Source organism: Cynocephalus volans, chromosome 8 (genome assembly GCF_027409185.1).
Source record: "Cynocephalus volans isolate mCynVol1 chromosome 8, mCynVol1.pri, whole genome shotgun sequence".
NCBI classification, from domain to species: domain Eukaryota; kingdom Metazoa; phylum Chordata; class Mammalia; order Dermoptera; family Cynocephalidae; genus Cynocephalus; species Cynocephalus volans.
In genome coordinates, this window is record NC_084467.1 from 2,623,507 (window position 1) to 2,636,306 (window position 12,800).

Genomic DNA, 12,800 nt, shown 5'->3' on the forward strand with positions numbered 1-12,800 from the left:
TGCTGGAGGGTCCTGGTGTCAGCAGTGTGCTTCGAAGAGAGAGGCCCTGTAGGGGGGTCTGCAGAGGGCCTCAGCTTGCCCTGTGCCAGCCTCCATGCAGGGCACAAGGCTGCAGGGAACACCACTTCCTGCAGCTCGGGAGGAGGCACACCATAAACAGCTGGCCATCAGCCTGCCATAGGAGCTGAGTTACGGTGCTAAGATGGAGAGAGTGGCAGAGGCGGGGGGGGATGGGGTGGGCGGGGGATTTGAAGCAGAGAGCTGGGGGCCCGATGACGCATGTTAGGGTCCTGACAAAAGGCTGCTGTGGCTGAAGGACAATGGTCAAAGGGTTAAGAAGCCAGACCATGCTGTGAGTTAAGGCCAGGGTGAGGACTGGGTTTTAACTGCAGAGGCCAGGGGGAGCTGTCGAAGGGATCGAGGAAGGGGATGACTTACTTCTTCAACTCTTCCCAGTCCAGACTCTTGGGAGAACCCCGGAGGCCTTGGAATCTCTTGCCTGGGAGTATTTCTGTGTGCCTGGAGCCCTGGTGCTGTTGCATCAGTCTGACTTGGGGCGGGGGGCCTGGGTGCAAGCAGCTAGGGTCTGCACGTGGGCACTCCATGCCTACATGACTGACCCCCAGTAATACCCAAGGCATCAAGGCTTGGCTGAGCCTCCTGGTTGGCACCCGCCATTGGTGGGAGAATTCAGCGGATCCTCATGTGACTCCCCTGGGAGGGGACATCTGGAAGCTCACACCTGGTCTTTCCTGGACTCTGCCCCCTGTTCTTTGCCGTTTCAGTTTGTATCCTTTTGCTATAATTAACCATTCTCTGAGACCTGTGATTTCTTCTAGAGAATCGTTGAGTCTGAGGCTGGTCTTAGGGTCCCAACACGGTGTGCATAGGGAGGAGGAAAATACAGTTTTTTCTGTTGTCAGTTTTGCAAGAATCCATCTTGTGAAGCAAGGAGTGCTTTCGGCACGCACCTACTAATATTCTTTTACACTGCTCAAGCACGTGTGTATAGTTTTGCAAAGCAAACATTAGAAATTGTTTCTAAAAATTCATGTTTGTAACACAACTTGGCCTCCCGCAGTAGGGCACTCATTTTAGATGCTGGCAGACAGTACAGGCCGAGTGTATCACTGGGGTGCTCACGGTTAGTTATTTTAACGTGCTTTTTGAGATTTTACTTTGTCCTGAGGGCTGACTCTGCATTGGTTTTGTATCACTAGCCCTACAGCCATTCTGCGTTGGCCCGTTTTTTGTCACGTGGTTCTGCTTCGGGAACACACACAACGAGTCCTCTGCTCTTGTCCCTTTACAACCTCACTGACCGTCCCCAAACATCCTGCAAGGCTCTCGCAGTACCGCCCTCGTCTGGGCTGTTTCCTCACTTGGGACACCCACGTTTTACTTCTTCACTCTAACTTGATGGTGACCTTCACTGATTTAGACCTGCCATCTCTGCCACTGTCTCACCACCTAGGAGATTCTGCATGGGGTTTTCTGTCCTTCAAAGACTCCCCAAATTGCCACACGGAAAGATATGTCTTCAGCGTGGAGCCAGTTGTCACCTGGGGAAGGGACAGCCCTGCCTCACTTTAAGCTGCATTGCCAATTAGAGAGGAAAAGCAGTGCATGCGGGGACCTTCTTTTCAGAGGACTACTTTTAAAAGTCTAGGCAGACTAGGAAGGTGTCTCTACCTGGGGAGGCCTGTCAGTGCAAGTTAGAAACTCCAAGTGGACAGGGATGGCCCCAGAACAGACACTCTATCCACTTTGCTGGGACTGTAGCAATGTATCTCCTCTGCAGGAGTGTTGTCATTCAGGACAGTGCTGCTTGCAGACGTCTGCTTACAGTAACGACAAAATTCTCAAATCTGAGGCAGCTCTGACACCACAGACACAGGTCCTGTTATTATTAGCCATTCATGTAGCAATCTAAAGTTGTAAATGATTGTCCCTGGCTACCATAAAATGGCTTTGTGAGCAACATGCAAGTTATAGTTCATTGATCAATAAATCACAAGATTATTCTTGTGGGATAAGGTCATAGCTAATAGGAACGTGACCACACTGGAAGCAGAGATTGACTGCTGGGGAATGTTGCTTTTGGAGGGCAGTTTTTGAAAAGTAAAAGAGCCGAAAAATTAAAGGACACTTCAGCTACATTTTACTCCCAATTTATCTGTTAGGTAAAATACTTCCTGTACTTCATAGGATGTTTTAATGGGGTTAAGCCTTGCTGTTTATAACTAAACCAGAGATGTGTAACAGCTCAAAAACAGTTAAGACTCTTGCTCTCTCTTGAAAAGTCCCACATAGCAGGCAGCCTTTCCTCTTTGTGCTTGGTCACCGGGGACTCAGCCCCTCCTCCTGGTCGCTCTGCTTGGCCCCTGCGTGCAGCTGGTGGCAGGAACTGGCAGTGGAGAAGCCAGCTCCACGTGGCTTCTCTCCACTGCCCACTGGTGAGCATGTCACAAGGCGCTCCTTGTGCAAGGGGCCTGGGGAGCGCAGTCCCTGGCGGGGGTGGAACACGTCTACACCCTGGAAGGGAGCACAACCTTTTCTGGACGGCTAGCCTTCCCCAACACACAGGGTGAGGAAGCTCAACACTTCTACGGCACAGATGAGTGACAGAGGGGAAGAGAAGGGAAGGGACCATGTCACTTTCTGGTCAGAGCTCAGCCCAAGGGCCTCGCCTCTCCCGCTGGTTAGTGGATCTAAGAGACAGGCCCAACCTCATAAGACTTGGGAATAGAATCCTTTCCTCCACTTGGCTCTCAAACATTTTAGAAAGGAATACAGTTTTAGGGACATAAGACTTTAAAAATATTTTCAAAATATATTTTCTTTCTTTCCCACATGTATTTTGCAAAACTTCCAAGGTCAACTTCAGCTTCATATACAGAAATAAAGAGTTCTTTAAGAACGAGTATTGAATTAATCATCAGAATGATCATGTTTTGACAATAGAAAATAAACTTGCATATTACTAAAACTAGCGAGCTCAAGTGAAGAGTTTTCTTTACCAAGGTCTCTCTCATTAACCCCAAGTCCCCCCAGCTGACTCAAATCATCCTCGTGTATGTACGTACGTACGTAAGAAAAGACATCAGCACAGAAACAGCAGCTTTATGATCTCAAAGACTGTCCCAGGTACAACAGTAAACCTTCCACAGGTGTTCGGTGTTTCGCACCATTGACATTTATGGGTCAGTTCTGAAGTGTGATTAACAACACATTCTCTTGGAGATACACTTTATATAAATCTTGTAATGTGCTAACTTGTCAGATTGTTCACTGTATTAAATAGGCAAAGAAATCATTTTGTATATGTTCTACATTTCTGCATCATCATCATCATCGTCATCATCTTTGGCTCTGAAATGCATTTTTCGGAATTCTCGTCTGCTCATTGAAGGACAAGATGAGGATGCTGGTGGCAGGTCCTGAGGGGAAGAGATCAGACACTTTGGTCACGCACAACACTGCTCACCCCACCCACCAGCTCTGGGTCTTGCAGAGCGGTCCTCCCTTTAGACGTGTGGAGATGACTGAGTCCCAGCACTCGTCTCTAGATAAGAACTTCTTCCCTGCTGGGTCGATCAAGTAAAGAGGAGAAGGAAAGACTGAGTTCAAAACAAAAGAGAGAGCAGCAAGTACTGGGTGGCTGTTCATGCAACGACAAGCCCTGTGGAGGCAGGTCCAGACACACATGAGGGCTGTGAGAGCAAGCCATCAGCAAATGCTTTATTTTCTGTTTGTGGGTTAAAATGATTAATTTGTTTAATTGTGTGCTGAGGCATTATTTCCAAGCAGTGGGTTGGGAGTACATAACTTGCATGTGCAGCTTGCTGCCTGAGTACCTATGGAGGAAAGAGGCACTGTCTTACCTGCATGAGTTCAACGTTCCCAAAGAATCGGCTCACAGGCATTGGTTGATTGCTGTCGTCGTCTAGAAAGACGCTGTTGTCTATCTGAAGTGGGGGCGTCTGGACTTCCTCTGACTCTAGCACAGACTCATCCTGCACGGTGGCACTGCTATTAGACTCTTCTGCTCCAGAACTGGCACTGTGTTTTGGTGTGGACAGGCCACCTTCAGTCTTTCCTGAGCAAGGATCACTCACAGCTCTGCAGTGACCCAGGGGAAGAGCAGCAGTCTCTTGTCGTGTGGCAACACCAGCTTTACTGCCCAGAAGCAAGGCACCGTCTCCAGCAAACTCATTTTTACAAGGGGTCTCAGGAGTTTCTTCTGGCAAAGAAGCACAATCACTTTTAGGGACTAGTTTCTGTAACTCTGACTTCACAAGATGGCCTTTGTCATACTTGAACTTCTTGGAAGTTCTTCTGTCCGTGGCTTTGTGTGATGAAGAAGTCTGTAAAGAAAAAAAAATGTAAGGGAAAACCAGACACGTCTAGCAAATAAAAAAGGCTCAATCCAGAGGCCAGTATTTCTTCTCACATCACAAACAATGTAAATGCTGTAACCACAACTTTAACAGAGTTGTTTCACTGTTCTGCCACCAAAGAAAATCCAAACTGACGGCTGGGAACGAAGCTAGACACACGTCCCAACATCATTCCTACACTGGCAGTTTTCCTTAGGGGTGCTATATCTTCTGAGGCAAATTCAGAAGAATGTATTTACACGTTAAAAAATTATAATGCAAGAATCCAGTTTTCCTTCATTTCCACTCAAATATAAACTCCACGAAGGCAGGGATCTTTGCTTTATTCACCCAACAAGGCCTGACATGTAGTAGGTGCCCAACAAGTATTTGTTAAATTGACTTCAAGAACATTTTAACACGTAATTGACTGAGAGAGACACTGCTAGTTGCTGGGGTACAGCCAAGTCCCACCCACTGGGCTGTGGGCTCGGCGAAGCACTTCTACCTTCCGGGTCAGTCTAGGAACCAAGACTCCCCCCGAAACAACAGCTGCACTCTATTGAACAGCAAACTACAGTGATTCCTCCCCCAAGCCTGCTTTACAGTTCTCTTGCAGGCTTTAGGGCAAAAGTATAGTAGTAATGTACCACCACCACCCAACGGACCACCTGCCAAGCTGAATGATCAGCAAAGGTGGGCCTCAGAGCCCAAGTGTCTGAGATACACACACACTGGTGGGCAGATGCTAGGGAGGAAGCCCTGGACTGGAGAGTGTATCTTTCTTTGGAAGCAATTATAGCAGTGTCACCTTTTTCTCTGAAATAGTCCCCCTCTGGTATCTGAGGGTACTTCTGAAAGTTCGTGAAAAAATAGAATTAAAAGATAATGTGAATCTTTCCATGAACTTTCTGAAGTACCCTCGTATAGGCAACATTCAGTATTTTTCTAATACGACACATCTTAGAGTGACAATTTTGTATAAAAATGGACCTGTGAGTCAGATCGTGGTGTTCTTTGTGGCAGTGAGGCTCACCAGACATGCTGTCTTGGCAGACGTGGAGCTAGTGACTTCCTGAGCAGAGGCCAACCTGGCTGTGGGACAACTTCGGGCTTTCAGGCGGGCTGAAGATCGCACTCCAACTGTGAGCTGGACCAGATTGAGATGGTCATTCAGAAATGCTCTCAGGAAAGAAACATGAGCGTGTTGTGAAATTTCCCAACAGAAAACCTGAAGGCAATTCCTTCCACCCCCAGGTTTTTATTATCTTCACAGATACCTGTGGCTTCATCAGACACAGAAGCCAGCCCTGCTCTCAGGCTCTTCCCTAAACTGTAGTCCTAATTTTCCTAGTTGAAAGCAGTTAGCTTCTGTCTCACAATCTTAATATTAACAAACTGGTCCGCCGCTATTTTATCCTGAATGCAAAGGAAAGTCTTAGTAACAAGAAAAGAATTAAAGTCATAAAATGTAAAATTATTTAGGAACAATTTTGGGTTTTCAGAAAAGTGGTGAAAATAGTAGAGGGTTCCCATGTACCCTTACCCCAGCTTCTGCTGATATTAAACAACCATGGTCCATTTTTTAATACTAAGAAACCAGCACTGGTATAATACTGTTAATAAACTGCAGATTTTATTTGAATTCCACCAGTTTTTCCATGAATTCCCTTTTCTATTCTAGAATCCAGTCCAGGATACCATATTGCATTTAGTAATACATTTTAAATCTCACCTTAAAATGTGACACAAATAAAAGTCAGTAATAAACAGAAATAATAAATATGAGTAATAAGGGTAGAAATTGTGAGTAAAAGGCTCGAAAGCTGTTGTCACAACAAGCCCTTGAACTGGAAATCCAGAGGGGTCGGATGAAGGGCACTCTGTCGAACAGCAGATAAAAGAAATAAAAAAGGAAATGGGCCAGTTTAGAAATTGTCAACAGTGAAGCCTTACCCATCCCTACCCAAGATGCCTCCAAAGGCCCCGGGAGGTGGCAGCTCCAAGGTTCCATGATACTGCGGCCACTGGAGAATGCATTTTGAAAAAGAGAGAAAAGAAAATGCCTCCAGCTTATGGAAGGACAGCACCTGCCCAGCTACAGGCAGTACAAACAAGGTGCTCACAGGCCAGATGAAGTAGGTGCTGCTGTGGGCACACCTGGGGCTGGGCTCACATCCTCTCAAGAAGAGCAGAGGTTTGCTGAAAGAGCCCTGGTAGCAGTTACGGTCACAGTCACACAGTGGGAACTAAGCCTACAGAGGTCATAGGGCCTCTAAGAGCTGCCATGAACCTCTCTCTTGTAGGGACAAAATCCTACCACCCAGTCCTGAGCAAGTCTGTCTCCCTAAAATGCTGTCCCTTGCACAGTAGGGAACAAATATTTCGTCTTAGAAAGCCACTGATGATCCACTCCTTCCTGCTAGGAGTCCTCCGACACAGATGGCCACAGCTGCTATCTCTTAGTGCTGATGTGCCAGGTACCGTGCCAGGGTGCATGAACAGCTTCAAAAAGTGCAGCATCCTCCCCTCAGATGAGGGTGGCTCGGGCAAGGAGCTTGTTCAAGGTTACATAAGTGATGTCTGGCTCTGAAGTCCCTGCTCCATCACTACAGTGCATCCCGGATGTGATCCCCAAAAGCTGCCTGAACCGACTGGCTTCCCGTAGAAGGGACGGAACCAGAGAACCTGTCACGGCTCTATGTTCTAAGCTGTGTGGGCCCTTTCCAGTTGCGGGTGCTTCCAAATGCTTTCGGTGGGGTGGGGCTGGGCACTTGAGCGGGCCATGTGTTGTCCCACTGGGTTTGCAAGAGCCAGATGTAACAGTGCTTCAGCTTCATCGTGGGGAAGCCAGCTCTAAGGTACCCGCTCCAAAATGTCAAGAATCCATGACACTTTTTCTAACTCGCTGAGTTCTTGCTCTTCACTTGGGCAACGTGGACTGCTCCCACATAAACATTCTAAAAACCAAAGACTTTCTTATTCCAAGTAGAGAGTTTAAAAGCTGGGATGTCAGAAGCACAAATGTAGTTTTCCAAAAAGGGCTGGAAGAGACTGACTTCCAGCATCTAGCACCAGGAACTTTGCCGACCCTCTCCCCAGCAGAAGTGGCAGAAAGTAGAGAAACAACCGCTTATACATCTTTGGGAGTGGTCCTGTGGGCAGACGGCCACTGAAGAAACCTCTGCTCAAGAATGCCTACAGAAGTTTGGTAAGAAAGGCCAGTCTGTGGTGTGTGGACGCCCCTCTGCTGCAGCCACGAACAGGGCCCCTGCCCAGCCCCGTGGGAAGGCGCTCTTCCCAGGAGGAGCAGGACAGCAGTGCTCCTCACCCTGCCTGCTGCGAAGGCTAAGTCCTGAGCGAGTGAGGTTGAGGGGAGGGGCCTCCCTTCTTCTGGCCAAACCCTACTTGTGGAATGGAGGCTCCACCTTGGGTGCAGCGTGCTGGGAAGACTCCGGCCCCACCACTCTTGTTCCGGCTCACGAGGCAGTGATTCTGGGCCAGGAAAGGTGAGCAGAGGGGATCTCAGGCTGCTGCTGCCCTCATACCCCCCATCCCCCCAAGAGTGCTCAGCTCCTAGAGCAGGGGTGTCATTCAGAGGGAAGCCTCTGTGTCACTGTCCCCAGCCACAGAGCCCTGGCTCAGAGGTACTGCCTTGGGGATGGGGTGGGGGCTGGGGGGGAGGCAGACAACAAAACAGAGAGCTCACAATGTCTTCCCAAAGGCACTGACTTCATTTGCACCAGAGTGTGAAGTTCAAGCCTAAGGGAGCTGTCACTGTGACGAAAGGCAGTTGGGAGGAGAATCAAGACACAGGCTCAGCTGTGGGATAAGCTAGTCTGCAGGAGAGAACCAGCTTCGAGGAGCCCTGCTGGAGCTGGAACAAACTAACCAAACACTGACTGTAGAAACTATTCTCTCAAAGAAGCCACATTGGTTTGTAGAGCAATTTATACCCCAGGCTGTTGCTGAGAACAGTAGAGCAATCAATTGGCATAGTGGAGTTTAACAGTGGGGTGTGACCAGGGAAGGAGAGGAAAAGTGCCCCACTAAAACCACTGTATCACAGGGTGGCTGTAGGCTTACCCAAAGCTTGCTGCTACCCCCCCGCCCCAGCCCCCTACAGCAACATCAGAGGCTGAACACTGACAGGGGAAACAGACTTGACTAAATAACCTACCCAGTCACTAAACAAATAAACAATCTTATTAACAGTAACAAGCCCCAGGGTGGGGTGAGGGACAGTACCCAGAGTTGCTACAATGTATTATCTAAAATGTCCAGTTTCCAACAAAAATGAAGTATGCAAAGAAACCGGAAAGTAGACCCATACACTAGAATAAAAGTGGGCAACAGAAGCTGCCTGTGAGAGTGGCCAGATGTTGGATTTATCGGAAAAAGACTTAAAAGAAGCCATTACTCCTTTACAAGTTAAAGAGCTAAAGAAACAATGAATAAAGTAAAGAAAGATATGACAATGGTGCACCAAATAGAGACTGTCAGTAAAGAGAGAGATTATATTTTAGAAAACAAATGGACATTCTGGAGTTGAAAAGTACAACAAAGTAAAATCAAAAAGAAAACAAAACAAAACAATAACAACACTAGAGGGGCACACTAGTAGATATAAACTGGCAGAAGGAAGAATAAGCAGACTTGAAGATTGATTGTATTAGTTTGTTTCTGTTGCTTATAACAAAACCCCCAGAACTGGGTAATTTATAAGAAAGCAAAATTTATTGCTTACAGTTTTACAGGTTGGGAAGTCCAAAGTCCAGGGAACACATTTGGAGAAGGCCTTGGTGGTGGTGACTGTGACCCAGGGGTCTCACATGCAGAAAATGGTGGAGCAGAGAGAGACCAACCTCTTATGTGCTCTTCTTTTAAAGCCCTCAGAAACATGCTCCTGACCACCATTATTAATCCATTCACTATGGCATGGTCCTATAATCTAATCACCTCTTCAAGGCTTCACTTTTCAATTACCATAATAAGACTTCCCACATTTTTTACACTGTCACAGTGGGGGGATAAATTTTGGGGGAACATTCAACCCAAGGCATTGATTGATTGATTATGCAAGCCAAAGAACAGAGAGGAAAAAGAATGAAGAAAAATTAAAAGAGCTTCAGAGAAATGTTGGACACCATGAAGTGCACCAACATACATGTAATGGGACTAGCAGAAAGAAAAGACAAAGGAGCAGAAAAATATTTGAGGAAATAATGGCTGAAAACATCCTGCAATGGTTTGGATATGGTTTGTCCCCAACGTAAGTCATACTAAAATTTGATCCCCAATGTAGCAGTGTTGGGAGGTGGTACCTAGTGAGAGGTGTCTGGGTCATGAGTGTGGATTCCTTATGAACAGAACTAATGCCCTTCCTCGGGGGTGAGTACTAATTCTCACTGGAATGGACTAGTTCCTGCAAGAGCAGTTGTTAAAAAGAATCTGGCTTCCTTGGTTTCTCTTTTTTCCTCTCTCACCAGGAGATCTCTATGCACACACAGCTCCCATTCCGTTTTCCCGGCTCCGCTTCCATTTTTCCACCCTGTAGTTGAATAGTCTGAGGCCCCTGCCAGATGTAGCTGCCCAATTCTGGATCTTCCTACCGCTAGAATCGTGAGCCAAATAAATCTCTTTTCTTTATAAATAATCCAGTCTCAGGTATTCTGTTATAGCAACACAAAATGGACTAAGACACTTCCCAATTTATTGAAAACAGCAACTTATACATCCAGGAATCTTAAAGAATTGAACTCCAAGAAGGATAAATGCAAAGAGATAAAAAAAAATAGACACATCATTATAAAAATTCTGAAAGTCAAGGTAAGGACAAAATCTTGAAAGCAGCAAGAGGAAAAGGACTCCTTACTAGAAAGGAACCTCAATAAATGAACAACTGATGTTTTGGCAGAAACAATGGAGGCCACAATACAGTAAGAATATTAAAACATATTCAAGGGCCGGCCCGTGGCTCACTTGGGAGAGTGTGGTGCTGATAACACCAAGGCCACAGTTTTGGATCCCTATATAGGGATGGACGGTTAGCTCACTTGGGAGAGCGTGGTGCTGACAACACCAAGGCAAGGGTTGGGATGCCCTTACTGGTCATCTTTAAAAAAAAAAAAAAAAAAAAAAAAATCAAAGTGCTCAAAGAAAACACTGTCAAATAAGAATCCTGTATCCAGCAAAGCTTTCCTTCAAAGATAAAGGCAACCCTCGCCACAAAAGACATTTCCAGATAAACAAAACCTGAGAGAATTTGTTTCCAGCAGACTCACCTCATAAGAAATACTAAAGGAAGTTCTTCAGGCTGAAAGCAAGTAACCCCAGAAAGTAATTCATATCCACACAGAGAAACCGGAGAGCACCAGTAAAGGTAATTAGGTGCTTATAAAAGATAGCTTAAATGTATATTTTTCTTTCCTCTCTTAACTGATTTTAAAAACAATTGTATACGATAATATGTATATAATATATACCGTAATGTCCTATATTTGCCAATAAAACAAAAGAGCTAGTGGATGCTAAGCTGTATTAAGCTAAGAAAATGACTGCAGATGGTAGAGTAATAATTATAACACTACTGTTGAATCTGTAACATTAATAGATGTAATAAATACCACAAAAAGTGGGTAAAGGGAAAACGGCTATATAAGAGTAACATTTCTGGAATTAAGCTAATATAAATCTGGTTGACCAAGTAAGGTATAAGTGGTAAAACAAAGCAGCCACTGGGAAAGAAGCAAAAAATATAGCAAAATATTCATTAAATTAAAATGTTACGTTAGAAACTATTCACTTACGCAAAAGCAAATATCCACTTTAATCCACTTGAACAGGGGGCAAAAAAAGATACAAGTATAAAGAAAAAAAGTGAAATGGTATCAATAACATTAAATGTAAACAGGCTGAACAATTCCATCAAAAGTCAGAGTCTGTCAGAAAGGAATTAGAATTCACCTGCGGCCATTCCATTTGAACAAACCACGAGAGGCCAGGTGAAGGGGGACACTGGGGAAAAGCCACTTGGGGTGGCAGGTGCTCTGTCCTCCATTTTTCTCTCTAATTTCACCCCCACCACCCCACTTGGCACAAAACCTAACTAGGACCAAGCTGGGGTCACGTGCTGAGCCACCACCGTTGGATGGCAGCAACTGAGGGACATGAGCATCTGGCTCCGCAGCCAGCTACACCTCCACGAACTGAGACCAGTCCTGCAGAGGGAGCCCCCAGTTCCCTGGGCCGTGGCCCGGGAGACCCCCTCCCCGGGATAGTGGCCGGGAGTCCCCAGCTCGGGGCAGTGGTCGGGAGCCCCTCTCCCCAGGGGACTGGCCGGGGGCCCTCAGCTCGGGGCAGTGGGCCGGGAGCTCTCAGCTCGGCGGACTGGTCGGGAGACCCTCTCCCCGGGGGGCTGGTCGGGAGCCCCCAGCTCTGGGCAGTGTTCGGGGGACTGGTCGGGAGCCCCCAGCTCGGGGCAGTGGCCGGGAGCCCCTCTCCCCGGGGGACTGGTCGGGAGTCCCCAGCTCGGGGCAGTGGTCGGGGGACTGGTCGGGAGCCCCCTCCCTCGAGATGAGGCCCTGGCGCAGGCGGCCCATCGGCCGAGGCGTCCCGTGGCCCCTGCTCGGCTCCCCAGTCAGTGGGTGGCCCGGAGCCCCCGCGTCGCCGGGCACAGCACCGCCGGGCCTCGGCTGCTCACCTTCCGGCTCCTCATGAGTGTGAGCGGCGCCTCAGCCGCCACCCCCCTGCTTCGCCCCAACGGTTTTCAGCGGAGCCGCAACCCCGCGGCCCTCAGCCCGCGGCGTCTGACGTCACCAGAGGGCCGGCCAATCACAGCCCGGTGATCCCAGGCATGTGACCCAACAAACGGCTTTTTACGTAAGAGGGCGGGGCGCAGGTCCCAGGGCTGGGGCCTTGGGGCAGGAAGCAGAAGCCAGAAGGCGGGCGGTCGGGCGGCCATGTTTGAGATGGGCATTTCCCTCGACGCCTCGGCGCCGCCGTGTTTGTGAGGGGCGCCCGTCCTGGCCGCGCCGGGCCACGTGTCCGCATCGGGCGGGAAGGGACTTCTGTCCGGCATTCTTGCTCGCCCTCATTGCGGGGTGGGCTTCCCGAGTTCTCCCGGGCCGCGCGGCCAGCGGGGTCTCCACGGCCTGTCCCCGCGGAGGGGCCGGGCGCTGCCGGACGGCCCCGCTGTGTTCACGGACGGCTCCACCCCGGCAGTGGCCCCCCGTCCACTCGACTCTCGTCGACCTCTTCCCGCCCTCGGTGGACAAGGCACGCCGGCCCCTGCACCCGGGCTGAGTCCCCTCGGAGGGGCCACAGCCTCCGTGCGGGCGGAGTCCGGGGCCTCAGCTCAGGGAGGTGCTGACGAAGCCAGAAGGCAGCGTCGCCCTCCAGCATCGTCCCCACCGCGGGCCC

At 48.6% G+C, this 12,800-nt stretch overlaps 1 protein-coding gene across 1 annotated transcript; it reads right to left on the reverse strand.

Annotated features, from left to right (window-relative positions):
* Positions 1–3,103: 3,103 nt before the first annotated feature.
* On the reverse strand, positions 3,104–12,186 carry C8H1orf174 (chromosome 8 C1orf174 homolog). The gene is made up of 4 exons (XM_063106485.1): positions 12,082–12,186; positions 5,416–5,529; positions 3,885–4,367; positions 3,104–3,440 (listed from the first exon to the last, which is right to left on the reverse strand). Exons 1-4 carry the CDS (start codon positions 12,094–12,096, stop codon positions 3,330–3,332), a joined length of 723 nt encoding a protein of 240 aa, XP_062962555.1. The 5' UTR covers positions 12,097–12,186; the 3' UTR covers positions 3,104–3,329.
* Between the last annotated feature and the right edge of the window lie 614 nt (positions 12,187–12,800).

What these genes read in the sequence shown, in the direction of transcription:
- C8H1orf174 (XM_063106485.1), bottom strand. An exon ending in CTGCCAAGACAGCATGTCTG is followed by an intron (nt 4,368 to 5,415) that starts GTGAGCCTCACT and finishes TTTTCTTTACAG; the next exon opens with ACTTCTTCATCACACAAAGC. An exon ending in GGAACGTTGAACTCATGCAG is followed by an intron (nt 3,441 to 3,884) that starts GTAAGACAGTGC and finishes TCTTCCCCTCAG; the next exon opens with GACCTGCCACCAGCATCCTC.